The 16,142-nt window shown below is 59.5% G+C and overlaps 7 protein-coding genes across 7 annotated transcripts; 1 reads left to right on the top strand and 6 right to left on the bottom strand.

Annotated features, from left to right (window-relative positions):
• Nucleotides 1–19: 19 nt before the first annotated feature.
• CHLNCDRAFT_138400 (hypothetical protein) lies at nucleotides 20–551 on the bottom strand (the record flags this gene model as incomplete). The annotated part of the gene is made up of 3 exons (XM_005844819.1): nucleotides 20–69; nucleotides 159–225; nucleotides 454–551. Coding segments are annotated over 3 exons (215 nt in total), but the record flags the coding sequence as incomplete, so codon positions are not given.
• Nucleotides 552–979: 428 nt separating this feature from the next.
• Nucleotides 980–1,502, bottom strand: CHLNCDRAFT_138399 (hypothetical protein; the record flags this gene model as incomplete). Its single annotated transcript, XM_005844818.1, has 3 exons — nucleotides 980–1,087; nucleotides 1,208–1,261; nucleotides 1,488–1,502. 3 exons carry the CDS (start codon nucleotides 1,500–1,502, stop codon nucleotides 980–982), a joined length of 177 nt encoding a protein of 58 aa, XP_005844880.1.
• A 2,826-nt stretch (nucleotides 1,503–4,328) lies between these two features.
• On the top strand, nucleotides 4,329–5,713 carry CHLNCDRAFT_58752 (expressed protein; the record flags this gene model as incomplete). Its single annotated transcript, XM_005844923.1, has 4 exons — nucleotides 4,329–4,537; nucleotides 4,650–4,746; nucleotides 4,955–5,119; nucleotides 5,303–5,713. 4 exons carry the CDS (start codon nucleotides 4,329–4,331, stop codon nucleotides 5,342–5,344), a joined length of 513 nt encoding a protein of 170 aa, XP_005844985.1. The 3' UTR covers nucleotides 5,345–5,713.
• Nucleotides 5,714–8,565: 2,852 nt separating this feature from the next.
• Nucleotides 8,566–9,813, bottom strand: CHLNCDRAFT_138396 (hypothetical protein; the record flags this gene model as incomplete). Its single annotated transcript, XM_005844817.1, has 5 exons — nucleotides 8,566–8,583; nucleotides 8,821–9,033; nucleotides 9,280–9,428; nucleotides 9,550–9,640; nucleotides 9,724–9,813. The coding sequence occupies 5 exons, from the start codon at nucleotides 9,811–9,813 to the stop codon at nucleotides 8,566–8,568; spliced, it is 561 nt and encodes a 186-aa protein (XP_005844879.1).
• A 443-nt stretch (nucleotides 9,814–10,256) lies between these two features.
• Nucleotides 10,257–10,978, bottom strand: CHLNCDRAFT_138395 (hypothetical protein; the record flags this gene model as incomplete). The annotated part of the gene is made up of 4 exons (XM_005844816.1): nucleotides 10,257–10,272; nucleotides 10,447–10,496; nucleotides 10,586–10,652; nucleotides 10,881–10,978. 4 exons carry the CDS (start codon nucleotides 10,976–10,978, stop codon nucleotides 10,257–10,259), a joined length of 231 nt encoding a protein of 76 aa, XP_005844878.1.
• Nucleotides 10,979–11,403: 425 nt separating this feature from the next.
• CHLNCDRAFT_138394 (hypothetical protein) lies at nucleotides 11,404–11,926 on the bottom strand (the record flags this gene model as incomplete). Its single annotated transcript, XM_005844815.1, has 3 exons — nucleotides 11,404–11,511; nucleotides 11,632–11,685; nucleotides 11,912–11,926. 3 exons carry the CDS (start codon nucleotides 11,924–11,926, stop codon nucleotides 11,404–11,406), a joined length of 177 nt encoding a protein of 58 aa, XP_005844877.1.
• A 461-nt stretch (nucleotides 11,927–12,387) lies between these two features.
• On the bottom strand, nucleotides 12,388–14,361 carry CHLNCDRAFT_138393 (hypothetical protein; the record flags this gene model as incomplete). Its single annotated transcript, XM_005844814.1, has 6 exons — nucleotides 12,388–12,535; nucleotides 12,670–12,727; nucleotides 12,809–12,941; nucleotides 13,026–13,086; nucleotides 13,963–14,003; nucleotides 14,284–14,361. 6 exons carry the CDS (start codon nucleotides 14,359–14,361, stop codon nucleotides 12,388–12,390), a joined length of 519 nt encoding a protein of 172 aa, XP_005844876.1.
• Between the last annotated feature and the right edge of the window lie 1,781 nt (nucleotides 14,362–16,142).

The following is a 16,142-nucleotide window of genomic DNA, read 5'->3' as shown; positions in this document are numbered from 1 at the left end:
TGATGGGCAAGACGCGCACCTGATGCGATCAAAGCGTGGGAAGCGCAGGCTGTAGTCACTGGCGTACACCTGGAGCCGGGGGCCAGCAAGGCCTGATAAGTAAGGCTGCATGAAGAGCTGCAGCAACAGAAGAGAAAAGGGCCAGACAAAAAGCCCACCTTGGAGCGCACAAGGCGCAGGTCTGCATGCACTTCCAGTACCACACTCTTAAGTGGGTCACGAATCCTGCAGGTACAGGCAGATGGGCAGGCAGGGTAAGCGGGAGGCCAACATAAGGCCTCTGCCTGCGAATCACTGGGCACGTCCGTGCACAATTTCTGCCGCTTACCAAACGTGAGGACGTTCCTTGTAGTGGTCTGTGATCCTGCGTCAAAACAGCAGAAGGGGGATAGGAAAATAACGGCACAATGGAGGCAAGCCAAATGTCCAGACTGCTTTGTGCAATATCCGTACTTGTAGCATGGCGGCGGCCTCTCGCAGGTGTTGCCTGCCAGCTTCTCGTACAGGTACGCTCTGTCGACATCGGTAAAGCCCGACCCCACCTGACACATTTGGGAGGTGACATGAGCAGCAGCAGCAAAGATGAGTGTGTGTGTGTGGGGGGGTGGGGTGGGGTGGGGTGGGGTGGGGTGGGGGGGGCTGCAGCGGCTGGGCAAAGCTCACCTTGGCAAAGGTCACCCAGCGGGTAGGCTGCTTGCTGGCACCATGGGGGCGCTGAGCAATGGCCAACAAGAACTCAGCCAAAACCCCGCTCCTGGCATTTTCTCCCCATCTGCGTGGGCAAACTAAGACAATTGGTAGGTGCACAGGCCAACGGACCGCCTCCCATATGGTGGATGTATGCGCCAATGCACTCACCAGGCGCCAACAACAAGACAATCCAGCTCGCACTGTGGCAAAAGGGAAACGACGTGCAAGCATCAGCAAGCATCAGATTGATTGGGAGATGAAGAAGCAGACATGACGCGGGCAAGCTGCTTCAACTCGCCTTGTGGAGGTAGTCGGGCTTGAGCTTGCACCAGTGGCCACTGCGGTCACCCGGAACCCACTTGCTATCCAGCGACTTGATCATGATCCCCTCTTCATGCTGCAGGATAGGCCAAAGGAAGCCGGGGGCCAACCAGAACCCGCCTCGATAAGCGACAATCATGTGGCCAAACGCAGAGGGCAACTAAGAGATGAAGGCAGCCCACTCGGACAAACTTACCCTTTTCATCACAGCCATCAATGCATCCTGCACATCTGCTGCCGTAGAGCAGATCTGGGAGGGCGGCACACAGCCAAACAGGGAGACTCCCGGCAACAGCAATACCACGCGGCCACGCACGGCGCCGCTGCTGCCGACCGGGTAACCTGCAGCCATCACCCATGTAGGCAGCCAGGAAAGTGCAACACGGGATGCAGAGGCAGGGCATTGCATACAGCCATACGCACGTGCTCATCCCCAGCCCCGGCCGCTGTTTCCTGCCACCAACCTTGCCCCGCACCTTCTGGCGGTGCATCTCTTACTACCTCGCGCAGCAGCTTGTGGCGGTCTAGCAGCGGCAGAGAGTTGACATTGCGGCCATCGATGTGCAAAACGTCCCAGCATACGTAGACAACCTCAACATCCTGGGTGGCCGCAAAAACAACGTGACAACTTGCCAAAAGCCAGAAACTGTAGTTCGCATTACTTTCACCTTGAGCTGTGGGGGCATCCAGTCTGGACCGGCAGTGTTGATGGTGCTGCCATCTGCATTCTTGCGGTGAGGCAAGGTCAGTCGGGGCATCCAAGGCACCAAAGCTTTTCAGCCCGGGGCAAAAAGGCAGCTAATCGCACACCATTGACGTCTCGGCAGCGCTTTTCGTCCTGGGGGGAAGCTTCAGCACGTAGAGCAGCCCAGAATACGCTCCTGAAAACGCCAAATGGTTCAAAGCAGAGGCTGCAGCGCATCATAACGCTTGATGCAAGCACTCTATCCCACATGCGATGTGTGTCCACAGTTTGCACTCACCGCCTCGTGTTCTAGACAACAAGCTCGCCATCCAAGACTACGGAGCCTGCCGCCACCTGCTGCCTGACAACTTTTGAATAAGCCGTAGCCACCACAGCCAACTCTGCTGACGCTGTTCAATCCATGGTCAAAGCCCCTGCCAGAAACGACCGGCACAGTGTCAGCAGCAGCATTGTATGCACCACACAGGCAGGCCAACTCGCTCTGTGGCCACGATGCCCGACGAGCAACTCACCGGCGCGACCAGTAATGGATGCGATCCCGCCCCAGCACGTGTATCTGCTGCCGTTCTCCTGCAGAGCAAGCGGTGCAAGCGTCAAGATGTGCAGGCTGACACATGACAGCACCCAGCAGGGTCTCCAATGCCCCGCACCGTCAATCTTGGGTTCTATCAAGAACTGCAGCTGGCCGTGTGTTTCACTGAAGTGATGCTGCATCATTTGCACCACGGCCTGGACGCTGTGCAGCGGCCGCGCCATCTGCGGGCTGGATGGCGTGCCTGGCTGCAATGCCTGCAAGGGCATGCGGCAGAGAGGCCACCTCAGACATAGTCGCGAGTCAAGCACGCTGAACTAGGGTGCCTCACCACATCGGCCGCTGCATCTGGACCCAATGAAAAGACGAGTTGCGCATCCATTCTATGGTTATAGAGTTGCTTTGCCAGGGGGTGCCACGCGGCAAACACAAAATTGTGGCTGTGTGCAGGCGGGGGGGGGGGGGGGGGGGGGGATTTGATTTGTGAACAAGGCACACCCTTGATAATACCTTAAGAAATTAGCACATGTCCACCCACCCCAGGTTGATGCTTGGCTGCTTGAGGATGACAGTAATCAGGTAGCACATCATCCGCGGGGTGCTGTGCTGCATCAGCCAGCGCAGCAGGTCTGCCTTTTCGCGGTTGGCTGCAGGTGAAGTGGAGGAGAAGGGCAGAACCAATTGGTTGCAAGGCGGCTCAGGTGCAGCCAGCGGCACCACACATGCGCTACTCACTGGAGGCAGCGGCCAGCTCAACCAACTTGCGGTTGACTTGAGACACCTTCAGGTCTCGCACCCGGGGATCCACGGGCTGGTTGGGTAGGGTAAAGGTAAAGGTGGGGAAGAGCCTCCACAGGCTTAACTTCCCGGTTTTAACGTCTAGCTTTAGACCATTATTTGATCTGCCCGACGCGCCAAGTGCAGTACCCCCCACTAGTAGTGAATGGGTCCCGGGGAGGCCTGTGCCGAAGCCTTGGCGATTCTATTAGGCGTTCCCGAAGGAATTGGCTTGGATTGGCGCTGAGCCGGTCAGCTATGCCGCGTTTGTCCTCACAAAGTTTCGACATGGGAGGAATCGAACCTGTGCCCTCTCGGAGGGTTTAGACACTAGCTCCAGTGCCTTCAAAGAAGGCCTTTCTTAGCCGCGGCCTAGGGGGTCTGACAAACGGCAGTGTTTCTCAAACAAACGAGTTTTAAGCACAGTGGCGTAGCGTCCAGCACCTGCCCCAGCCTCGGGCCTGAGCCAATTGATCACAGCCTGCCACTCAGGGCTGGTCTGTGGAACTCCGCAGGCCAGCAGCAGGCACAGCCCCAGCCTCCTCTCCTTGAGCATGAAGAGGGACCGTTGCGTGTCCACCTGCAGAGCTGGGAGACGCCATCAGTCAGTCATAGAGGCAGCTGTTCATGTTTGCACTGTGGACTGACATACACTGGGCAGGACGAGGCGCCATACATCATAGGCCTGTCCGGAAGCCCTGTCAAACGTCCTTGTGAATGCCTGCAGAAGCCTGCGCTTGCGTCCAACCGCCCCGCTCCCCCTCCTAAGCTGCAAGCCAGGTATCCTAGCAAAAGGCTGCTGCTTGTAAATTGAGAAGGGGCTTACTGCCAGCCGACTTGGGCTTACCAGCCGGATGCGATCGCTGAAAACCACTAAATGGTGAAACGGCACGTCGCCTGGAGGGACAGCGCCACCGCCACCGTCGCAGAGAGCGGCAGCGCCTGGCTGGCGGTAGTGGCAGGATGGGCCGCCGGCCGTGCCCCGCAGCATAGTACTGGAACCTTGTATCCACTTCGCGAGAGACCTTTGCCGAGCCGAACCCACGAAAGAACCCTGGCCTAGGCAATTTGCCCAGTGACTAGTGCCAGCGGCAGCGGGCAGTAGCGGCGGGCAGTAGCAGCCCCCCGTTTGCCTCGGTGGGGCATATACGATGTAGTGTGAGGGTTTAACCGGTTTTCCACCACACGTCATCGGCGCGTTGTCAGTCGTGACACGCAACCTGCTTGCAAAAGATGTGTTCTGCTGTGTCGGCGCACATTTCGGAATTTTTGTTCTCTCGGCGTTGCAGCAACTGCCCAGCCATGCTCCAGGCCACCGTGCTTCGGCAGGCCCCAGCAATGCTTCGGCAGGCCCCAGCAGCCCTCGGCACCGCTGCTGCAGCGCGGCAGTTCGCAACGACGCCACAGAAACCGGCGGACGAGGAGGGCGAGGAGAGCTACGAGCTGCTGCCCCCCGGCTGCTCCCTCAAGGATCCGACGTATGGCAGGAGCTTTGGCGGAAAGCACACCAGGTGCCGGGAGGGGTGGGAGCCTGGGCTAACCCATTGGTCATTCGCCCTCGCCGCCGCCCGCTGTGCTGCCCTGCCCTAGCCCTGGCTGACCGCTCCGCCTGCTGCACTGCAGCCTGTCCGACCCCGAGATCTACAATCAGAAGCCGGTGGAGGACTACCGGCCGCTGAAGAAGCGGCCGCAGATGCCATCGCCGCCGCTGAACGTCGCGGTGCGCGGTCGTCCCTGCTCCGTCGTCCCCCGCCTGCTGCGTGTTGCGGCAGAACCCTGGCTGGGTGTGTGGGTGCATGCCACGCACGCAGAGCGCATTCTGCGGCATGGCAAGGCCAACAGCCCCCGACACACTAGTTCAGGCTGACGTGGTGGGCACGCGTGCGCCACCAATCCCGCCGGCTCGCTCACCGTGGCCTCTGTTGCAGGCGGCCCAGGCCAAGCTGCGGGAGAGCAAGGATGCCAAGAAGCGGGCTAATGACCAAGGGGACGAGGAGGACGATGACATCTATGTGTATCTTCCGCCTGGCAGCAGCATGCGCGACCCCGTCTCGCTGCCCAACTCCATGAGCGACCCGCTGGACAACCGCAAGGTGAGCGTGTGGCCGGCTGGGAAGGCGCGGTGTGTGTGTGTGTGTGTGTGTGTGTGTGTGTCACATTTAGGTGCGGGGTTTGAGGGCATTTGGGAGACAGCATTGCGCTGGCATCTGCAAACTCCAGGTGTTCAGCAAGCCAGCCAGCTCCGGTTCTCTGGCTGTTGCTGTGCTGTGTTGCAGGTCTACTACCGAGATCCAGCAACAGCCCCGCCTCAACACTGAAGTAGCTGACGCGTCCGTGCAATCCATCTAGTCGCATTACCCGTGAACCAGCTTGGCCTTCCGGCGGTCGTGGCTCGCGGCTTGGTAACGACCAGTTGGGCAGCCACGACTCGGCGACTCCGCGGCCCCGGCTGGTACGTGATGGCTTGCAGACTGGGAGCGTGCGCGACGGCAGTGAAGGTAAAAATTGGACATTGTAGACGGGGTGAAAACTTGGCAGGCCGAACGCATGCACATAAATGCCGCCCGCTGGCTTTGTCAATGACCCGTCAGTTTAGTTCTTTGCTCGTTTTCTCTGGGAGCTTTCGCGTTGCTAATGTTTTGCCTACCCCTCCTTTTGTTGTGTACTCGCTGTAACAAGTACAATTCGTGTGCTTCTGTTCCAAGCCTTGCCCCCTGATTACCCTACAGGGTAGCATCAGTGGGGCTGGGGCTGATTGACGCCGCAGGGCCCAGAGCATCGTGGCTGTTGCGCGAGTGTGCGGCGGTAGCACAAGATGCATCCAAGTAGCTCGACTCCACGGCAAGTTGCCGGCATCGTCCATTCACAATCTCCACAAAACGGCCGTCGTATGAAGACACCAGCAGGGGCGCAGCCTTGCTGGCCGCAGCCTCGGTGCGCACAGCTGCAACAGGGGTTGGGGGGTGGTCGTTGGCAGTTGGCGGCAGCAGTTGACGAGAGGCGCAGGAGGTTACTGGTGTGTGGTGCTGGGCAAGCAGTTGGCCCCAACAGCTTGTAGACAGCGCACCGAGGCCACTGATGCTGCGCTGCTGCATGCGCATGCCGGTCAGGCCGCCGCACTTCAACTCCAGCTCCGTAGTGCACTCCTCCTCAAAGCGGTCCTCCTCCTCGCAGCCCTCGCCCTCCAACCCGCCCTCGGCCACAGCCTCCAGGTCGCCAGCAGCGCCGTCCTCGGTGGTGCATTCCGCCAGGGCGTTGCTGAATGTGAAGCTGATTTCCGAGGCCACAGCCTCCAGCTGATGAGCGGCCAATGCATGCACGCTGCTCTCCGGCTGGTCCAGCTCCAGCTGCTCTGTCGGCGGCAGGTCTTTGGCCGGCGCCAGCGACGATGCCGGGGGCGACGACCGACGAATAGAAGTCCGGCGGAAGATAGAGCGCGCGAAACTCAGCAAGGTGAAGCCGAAGGAAAGGCCGAAGATGGCAGTCGTTTCGGCCATGAAAACCGCCGTTGCCAGCGTCGCAAGAAACGTCTTCGAGCCCATGTTGTTGTACAAAGTGGTAGAAGGATGTCAACAGTGCGACGATGGGGGCGGGGAAATGCAGCGGCGTGGAAATTTGCGCAAACAGACCACAGCATGCACGTCGCGCACTTGTTTCTAAACCGAGGTCCCTTGTGCCACCTCGAGTGCCCAACATCGGCCAGGACCTGGCCACCTCGATTACAGATTACAGGGGCCACTAACCCATCATCCTCGCCCCCGTTGACCGCCACCTCGCCCTTTACCATACCGCTACCCCTCGATTGGAGCCCAACACTGGTTGCGTTGCAAGCAACCCCCTATCAGCTGCGCCTGCCCTGCCGAGGCACGCATGGTGGCAGTGCTGCTAGCAGTCAGGGCCCTACACACTCCAGGGGAGGAGTGTGTCCCCTTGGAACACATGCCAGAGGAGAGTTGATTTAGAGGTGTTCTCTTCACATTGGCATGGGATCAACACAGCGAGAACGTGGCACAATGCCTGAGAGCGCATATCGCAAGGGGGCGGCAGCACAGGAGAGACAAAAAAGGGGCGGGCGGAAGCGTACTACTGTTGCATGCAAGAGCAAGGCATCTATGGGTTGCCTGCCTGTCTCTTACTCCGGGCCAATGTGCGGCAGGCTGCACGCCAGCAGGACCTTTTCGCGCAGAGACACATGCCCCAGGTTGTCGGCTGGCGCCAAAGTAGACTGCTGCCGCGCTTGCTGGATTGCATGGGGCGGTGAAAGCCACGATGGTATCCCGAGCGGTACATCTGCCGGCACAACAGCTGCTGCCATGCTCTCCTGGCCAGTCGCCACCATGCGTGCCTGGCCAGTCGCCGTTGCTACCACCACAGTCAACGTCTCAGGCCCTGCTGCCACAGCGCACGACACAGTAGTTGGCACCGGCTGCTGATCTGCTGCTGCTGCTGATGAGCTACCACCGACAAGATCGCTAAAGAGAGCAGGGAACAAGGTAGCATCAGTGGAGGTGGGAGCTGGCACCACGGCTGCCTGGCAGCCGTCGCTACGTGGTGCCACGCTGGGCACGGCTGATGCATCCGCCAGCTGGTTGCACTTGCTGCGCTTGGCTGCCCGCTGGTTGCCGGATGTCATGCCAGGTGCAGTGCGAGGCCTTGCTGCCACCGCACCTTCTGCAGCTGTCTCAGCTGCTGGCAATGCAGGTGCCGCTGCTGCCGTTGAGGAAGCTCTTGGTAATGCTACCACTGCAGGTGCGGTGGGCCTGCTGCTGGCCACGCCACTACGTGCCAACCTGCTGCCGCCTTGGCGCCTGCCTGCCCCATCTGCAGCCTGAGGTCCGTCTGGCAATGGGGCTGCAGATGGCTGGGCCATCTCAGGGTTGCCCAATGCTGGCAGTGGAGGTCTGCCCGGCTGCACCCCTGGCAGCGGTACTGCGCGGCCCCACATTTCTGTTGTTGGCGCTGCCACTGCGTTGGCAACTGCATCCTGGGCACCCCTGCCGCGCCCGCTGTCGCTAGCCAGCTTAGCAGCAGGATCAGACTGTGGTTCTGCGTCTGTGGCCTCAGTATGCTCAGCTGCTGCAAATGCTGAGTCGGCATGCACAAACCGGTCCCAGGGCCAGCTGGCACAGCCTGTCGGTGTTTTGCCCTGCACAGGCAGCTGGTAGCCGCTCTCTTCGGCAGGAGAAACTGCCATGTCGCTCTGTTCATCTACGGCCATGCAGGACGCCTCCAGCCACCTGCAGCATCCCCAGCCAGGAAAGGAGGTCTTGATGAACTTGAAAGCTGGGTGGCCACACCACGCACACCTGAAGGATCAGAAAAACCAACCTGGATGACAGCACTACCAGCTGGCCCGCCATCAGCCGCTGCCGCAAGCAAGCCACGGCTGCTGCACCACCACACTGCTGGCTCACAGCCTCCAGCAGTCCCAACGGGCAAATTGATGCCGTTGCAGATACTGGCGATGCTGTCGCAGGCAATGCCGCTTCCAAAGGCAGAACCGCCAGCAGGTGCGTGGTGTGTTTGTCCAGCGTGCTGCTCAAGCTGCCACCATGCTCTGCCGCCAACACACGCAGGTTCCGAGCGGCATGCTGAGCCAGCGAGGTTCGGGTGCGGGCAGCCGCCTGCTGCAGCCGCTCCAACCCTGTTTCAAATGGCACAAGGACGCACGTGGGCCCATGTTGATTGTCTCAACACCTCCATGCAAGTGCTCTCCGGCATCAGAAGCAGGTGCTTTACCTGCAACCCTGGCAACACTCCCCGCCTGCTGCGCCTGCTCGGGTGGCAGGCATACAACTGCAATGTTGCAGCCATGCAGCAGTGAGGCACCATCCAGCTCGCCACAGCTCGCCAGCTCCACGTCCACGCTGCTCTTGCAATCCTTGTCTCCCCCTGCCAGCAGGATTGCTGACTGCTGCTCCTGCAGCCAGCCCCTCAGCATTGGCTCTGTCAGGCAGTCTTTTGCCGACATGCGGCCCAGCACCGCCGCCACGTCCTCTTCGGTTGCCTGCACGGAGCAGCCAGGGCAGCAAGGATTACCCCCGACCAGCTGATGCCGGTCGCATCTGCAGGACGCTGGTTGCTAAAACACTTACATCGTCGAACAATGCGTCGCCAAAGCAGTCCCATTCAAGGCACGCCTACAGCAGCAAATGCACCGTAGGTACATGTTCGGTAGTGGTGGTGGGAGCTTGGGCCCTACCGAGCTGCAAGCATACAGCTAGCAAGCATCTCCCAACCAGCCCTAGCACACCTGCAGCGTGGCATCTGAGATCTGCAAGTATTCCGAGGGCCACGGATGCACCCGCGTCCCCTCTGCGTAGCACCGCTCCAGCCAGCCAAAGCTGAGCACGTCGCAGCCCGCCTTGCTTGCAGCGATCCAGTCAGAGCCCCCTTGCTCGCCTGAGGGGCCAGACAGAAGACAGCAGCATCCACATGATTTAACGGCAGCAAGCAAAGCCACCCACATACCTGGCTGTGGCCCTGGTGTTGGGCCTCTACATGCACTCTCAAGCCCACCCACCTGCTAGGACGTGGGTGATGCCATCCTCGCAGCCCAACATGCGTGGCATGAACCGATTGAAACGCGAGCCACCCATCAGCTTCACCAGCTTCTGCAAGGGTCCAGCAGGACGTGCATGGACTGGGGTCCGCACTCAGAACTTCTGCCATTTTAGCTGCCATCTGATGTGCTCACCTCTATTCTTGCTTGCTCGTTGCCTGCAAAGTTGAGGATGCAGATGCAGCAGCCGTCCAGCTGGCTACTCTCTGGCTGGATCTGCACCATGCCCAAGAAAAGACACGGATGACCTGTTGACATGAGCCTGGCCACGGTTTATGTCACCTGAGCAACTCTGCTGACATTGACCGTGCAGAAGCAGGAACAGCAGACCGCTGATGCTCACCTCACTGACGGATAGTGTCACAAATGCAGGCGGCAGAGTGCGCCTTTGGGCCTTGGCCTTCTGCCGAAGCCGTGCCATCCTTGGCTTCGAATGAGTACCTGCGTTGGGTCGCAGCAGCACCAAACAAAGTAGTGGGCCATTCAGAAACAGCCTTGCTCCCTCACTCTTGCTCTTTCACTCGACTCTTGATGGTGACCCCCCTTCCCCCCCGGCCGCCATGTTTTAACCCACGCACCCAGATGCTTGACGTCCTCCTGAAACATATATCCCTGCGTGGTAAGAGCAGCAGGTGGAAACTTGGGCGGCGGGAAGCATGGCACACCCATCAGGCATCATCCCAGCTGAGCTAGAGCACGCCAGTTATCAGGCTGGTTGACCTGTTTCTCTTCCACCACCATCGCCAGCTCCTCTTCGCCAGTAACTGTTAGAGCATCTTTATCATGCCTGCAGATGCTGGCAGCAGTACGATCAACAAATGCAAACAATGTGTTAAACATGATGGGCAAGACGCGCACCTGATGCGATCAAAGCGTGGGAAGCGCAGGCTGTAGTCACTGGCGTACACCTGGAGCCGGGGGCCAGCAAGGCCTGATAAGTAAGGCTGCATGAAGAGCTGCAGCAACAGAAGAGAAAAGGGCCAGACAAAAAGCCCACCTTGGAGCGCACAAGGCGCAGGTCTGCATGCACTTCCAGTACCACACTCTTAAGTGGGTCACGAATCCTGCAGGTACAGGCAGATGGGCAGGCAGGGTAAGCGGGAGGCCAACATAAGGCCTCTGCCTGCGAATCACTGGGCACGTCCGTGCACAATTTCTGCCGCTTACCAAACGTGAGGACGTTCCTTGTAGTGGTCTGTGATCCTGCGTCAAAACAGCAGAAGGGGGATAGGAAAATAACGGCACAATGGAGGCAAGCCAAATGTCCAGACTGCTTTGTGCAATATCCGTACTTGTAGCATGGCGGCGGCCTCTCGCAGGTGTTGCCTGCCAGCTTCTCGTACAGGTACGCTCTGTCGACATCGGTAAAGCCCGACCCCACCTGACACATTTGGGAGGTGACATGAGCAGCAGCAGCAAAGATGAGTGTGTGTGTGTGGGGGGGTGGGGTGGGGTGGGGTGGGGGGTGGGGGGGGCTGCAGCGGCTGGGCAAAGCTCACCTTGGCAAAGGTCACCCAGCGGGTAGGCTGCTTGCTGGCACCATGGGGGCGCTGAGCAATGGCCAACAAGAACTCAGCCAAAACCCCGCTCCTGGCATTTTCTCCCCATCTGCGTGGGCAAACTAAGACAATTGGTAGGTGCACAGGCCAACGGACCGCCTCCCATATGGTGGATGTATGCGCCAATGCACTCACCAGGCGCCAACAACAAGACAATCCAGCTCGCACTGTGGCAAAAGGGAAACGACGTGCAAGCATCAGCAAGCATCAGATTGATTGGGAGATGAAGAAGCAGACATGACGCGGGCAAGCTGCTTCAACTCGCCTTGTGGAGGTAGTCGGGCTTGAGCTTGCACCAGTGGCCACTGCGGTCACCCGGAACCCACTTGCTATCCAGCGACTTGATCATGATCCCCTCTTCATGCTGCAGGATAGGCCAAAGGAAGCCGGGGGCCAACCAGAACCCGCCTCGATAAGCGACAATCATGTGGCCAAACGCAGAGGGCAACTAAGAGATGAAGGCAGCCCACTCGGACAAACTTACCCTTTTCATCACAGCCATCAATGCATCCTGCACATCTGCTGCCGTAGAGCAGATCTGGGAGGGCGGCACACAGCCAAACAGGGAGACTCCCGGCAACAGCAACACCACGCGGCCACGCACGGCGCCGCTGCTGCCGACCGGGTAACCTGCAGCCATCACCCATGTAGGCAGCCAGGAAAGTGCAACACGGGATGCAGAGGCAGGGCATTGCATACAGCCATACGCACGTGCTCATCCCCAGCCCCGGCCGCTGTTTCCTGCCACCAACCTTGCCCCGCACCTTCTGGCGGTGCATCTCTTACTACCTCGCGCAGCAGCTTGTGGCGGTCTAGCAGCGGCAGAGAGTTGACATTGCGGCCATCGATGTGCAAAACGTCCCAGCATACGTAGACAACCTCAACATCCTGGGTGGCCGCAAAAACAACGTGACAACTTGCCAAAAGCCAGAAACTGTAGTTCGCATTACTTTCACCTTGAGCTGTGGGGGCATCCAGTCCGGATCGGCAGTGTTCACATTTTGATCTACGGCAGCAATGACCCATTTTGGTCATTTGAAATGAAAGCAATGGACCATAATCCCTTCCTACACTCACCAAAGTCTTGGCATTCCACTACATCCAAAGCAGATGCGGAGGGGCTGGCAGCAGCCAGAGATACACTTCGAAGACTACCAAAAATCTCAAATGAACGCCTGCAGACTGATTCGTTTCTGCCCTCATGCAGTGTCAAAATCATGCATCAATAAACGAAGCAAACTCACCGCTTGGTGTTCCAAATGACCAGCTCGCCATCCAAGATGACGGAGCCTGCCGTCACCTGCTTCCTGAAGATGTGGTCTAGCACACAGTATCCACCGCTGCCGCCTGCACCCCCAGCTCTCTGTTGCGGGCCATGGTCAATCCCCCTGCGGCCGAACGTGTAGAACATCAAAAAAAGCAGATGAAATGCAGCACAGGTAATGGATGCACCATACAGGCGGGCCAACTTGCTGCTGTGCCAACTTGCTGCTGTGCCCATGATGGCCAGCGAGCAACTCACCGGCGCGACCAGTAATGGATGCGATCCCGCCCCACCACGTGTATCTGCTGCCGTTCTCCTGTAAGAGCAAGCGGTGCAAGCGTCAAGATGCGCAGGCTGACACACGACAGCTCCCAGAAGCCTCTTCAGTGCCCCGCACCGTCAATCTTGGGTTCTATCAAGAACTGCAGCTGTGCTTGATTGAAGTGATACTGCATCATCTGAACCACGGCCTTGACGCTGTGCAGCGCCAGGCCCACCTGTGGGCTGGCTGGCTTGCCCGGCCACACTTCCTGCGTAAGCATACAATTGCACCACTGCAATTCGACCACTGAAACCACGGATCGGCTGAGTAGCGCATGCAAATCGGAGCTCACCACGCTGGCGGCCACCTCCGGATCCAGTAACTCGTTGAACACCTTTTGGGCGTCCATGCAGCTGTCGGAGGGGAACAAGAGGCTGGAGAAACATCTGTTTGTATAGTAATTATTTGTATCACATGTGGCCCACCTGTTGTAGCATTGGAGTGCTTGGCTATGCCAGACCTTGAAGACACACTCGTGGCTGCAGAGGCCAAGCGCAGAAGGGAGCAGGTCAAGGTACACAAGGCCGAGGGACAAACGACAAACAGTACATTGTATTTTACCTGAGGTTGATATGCAAATCCTTTAAGATAATTTGTACCTGTTTTCACCAGGAGAGCAGCAATTCCGTGATGCACACCAACAGATCCGCTTAAAAAGGGGGCTGCCCGGACCAAACCTTGGTACTGGGATGGAATAACATGCTGACAGAGCTCACCAAGTTAAAGGCCATTTTTGAAGTGCAGCGCTGGAGCAGCGAGCGCAGCACGAGGGCAGCCTTGTCCCTGTCGCCTGCGCAGGTGCAGCGCCGGCCACATGGTGAAATGCCAATGCTCTGCGTATTTGAGGAACAGCAGCAGGGTGGACACATGCGTCCACCCACCAGCAGCAGCGGCCAGCTCGTCCAATTTGCTGTTGACTTCTGCGACTAGTAGTCTGTGCTCGGGCACACCGCAATGGTGATCAAACAACCGCTGCAGTTGCAAAGCGAGCAGCACGGGGCTGGAAGAAGAGCGGAGAGAGGCTCACTGGCTCGGCTGCACTGCCTGGGGGGCCGAAGAGACCCGGTTGAGACAGCGGGGAGAGGACAGGCAGCTCATCCACCTTTTTCACCATCGAGGCAAAGTGCCCCGCGCCACTGCCATGCTTGGGTAGAAGGAAGTGCACCACCGCCTGGCCTGTCTCAGAACTCTCGTCCAAACAGAATGCCATTAGCAAGGACTGCCCCAACTTGCGGTGCTTCAGCATGTAGGCGCCTCGATGCGAGTCCAGCTGCAGAGGCCGGGAGCGCAGTGGCTTTCAAAAAACGTGGGGCACTGCATGGGCCAGCGCAATGCCACGTCGTACATACCTGCGGCAGGGCAATGCGCCAAATGTCCCAAGCTTGGCCTGATTCCCGCGACACAACAGCCTCCATGAAGCGCCGCACCAGGTGAAGCTTGCGTTTCATGGAGCCCCGGCCTTTGATCTGCAGAGCTGAGGAAACATCGTCTGGGCGGCGACCAGCAGACACCAGGGCCAGCCAGTCACATCTCAATGGCCTCCATCTCACCGTTTTGACGTCAGCCAGGAATTCCACCACAGTTTGGAAGGAGATCTGGCCCGGCGCCAGGCGGTGCTGCCCCTCCATTGCGTCTAGCGCAATTGAAACAAAACAGGATTTACCTGTATATGATTGAAAAAGAGGAAGGCTTCAAGCAATAAAAAACCACAATGAGGCGGCAGCGGCATAGCTGCGGATGGTATGGCGGGATGGCCGCGGCGGCTGTGAGCTTAGGGCGCGGCCTCGCCGCGCTTGCAACAGTTGCCCGGCTGCTGCGGGGTCTCTACCGAAAAACCCTCGCCAGCATCTGCCGCCTCACGGGTCCGCCCGGGGCCACAGCAGCATCCAGTTGTCGTGACCACGCCGTTCGACAGCTAAGCAACGCAGAAAAAAGAGATGAGGCACGCCCGAAAGAGAATTGGCCGCGCGCGCATCCAGGCAGGCATGCTTTCCGCTGCTGTGCCGAAAAAGGGCCTTTCTCCTCCTCCCTCACGCTGCTGATCGGGTTGCAGATCCCTTTGGCCGCTTCCTCAGAGTTCTGCAAGCTGGGTTGACCTCTTCGCTCGCTACCCCTGCCCTCGCCGCCCCGGCAGTGGCAGCACGCTCGGGGGAGGCGCTGTGCAATTCCATCCAGCCCGCCACGCCAGCGGCGCCCGGCCTCCCTGCCGCCCCGCCCCCGCCTGCCCACTCCCGCCCCAGCTGCAGCGCCGGCAACCCACCATGCCGGGCACCCTGGAGATGATCATCTCACCAGTCGTCGTCGATTGGGTGGGTGTTCAGTAGGAGGGGCCAGAACTGCCAGCCGCTGGACGGGCCTGGGCCAGTCACTCTCCGTCTTTCAACCCTTTGCCTGCAGTGGCGTGACCACGGCACGCGCTGGGGCCCCAGCTTTTCAGGGGCCCTATTCGGCGCAGGCTGGTGGTGCTGGGTGGACACCGTGGCGACCAGCACCTCTCACATACCCTTCTCACAGGTGCACACACAGCCTGGGGTTCTCCCCCCCGCCTGACCCGTGCCTGACTCGTGCTGTCTCCATCGATCTTCATCGTGCCTGCCGGGCATTATTGCGACCATGGCTTTAGTGATGATCAACTCTGTGAGACGGTGAGTGCCAAACCCACTGCAGGTCTTGGTCAGGCTGTGCTGTGCTTGGTGGAAGGCATGGCTGCCCGTGTCCCCGCATCTTTCACCCCTCCGCCTCTCGTCACCCTTGCTGGCAATGCTCTCGCAGCGACGAGCTGCTGAGCTATGACCCATACGATGAGGGCACCTTCTGCCGCTCCCGCTTCTGGCTGCTCATGGCCTATGGCATCTCGCTGGCCGCCATCGGCAGCAGCGTGCTGGTCATGCTGCACAAGGGCGGAGACGTGGCGCCCATCCTGCAGGTGGAGCGGGCAGGCTGCCTACCTCGTCCTGCGCCCTGCATCTGATTACCTCAACAACCTGGCCCGCACTGCCTGTGTGTTTGGTCCCTAGCCTACCCACTGTGCCCCCCCCCCGCCTACCACCATCTCGCAGGTGGCCTTCATCCTGGGTGCAGCGCTGGTGCTCTTCACATCGCGGTCAGAGGGAGAGAGCGGCGGCACATCTTATGACGCCTTCTAACCCCAAGCGGCAGCATCCTTGCCCATTGCCCAGGCTACTCGGCGACCAGCTTCTCTTCGTTTCAAGTTGTAATTTAGAGGAGGCGGGGAGAGGCTTAAGTGTAATATAGAGGAGGCGGGGAGAAGCTAGGAGGGCACCCCGACCGCCCCAACGACAGCCCCACGGCGGCGGCGGCGGGCACACTGCAACGTTCCTTTGACCGTGCGCGCGCCCAGCCCCGCCGTGGCCCCCGCCTGTTGTTGGGGCGGTCGGGGTGCCCTCCT

Source organism: Chlorella variabilis, assembly GCF_000147415.1.
Source record: "Chlorella variabilis unplaced genomic scaffold CHLNCscaffold_20, whole genome shotgun sequence".
Classification (NCBI taxonomy): domain Eukaryota; kingdom Viridiplantae; phylum Chlorophyta; class Trebouxiophyceae; order Chlorellales; family Chlorellaceae; genus Chlorella; species Chlorella variabilis.
The sequence above is the reverse complement of the archived record's forward strand: the minus strand, read 5'-3'. Positions and strand labels throughout refer to the sequence as shown.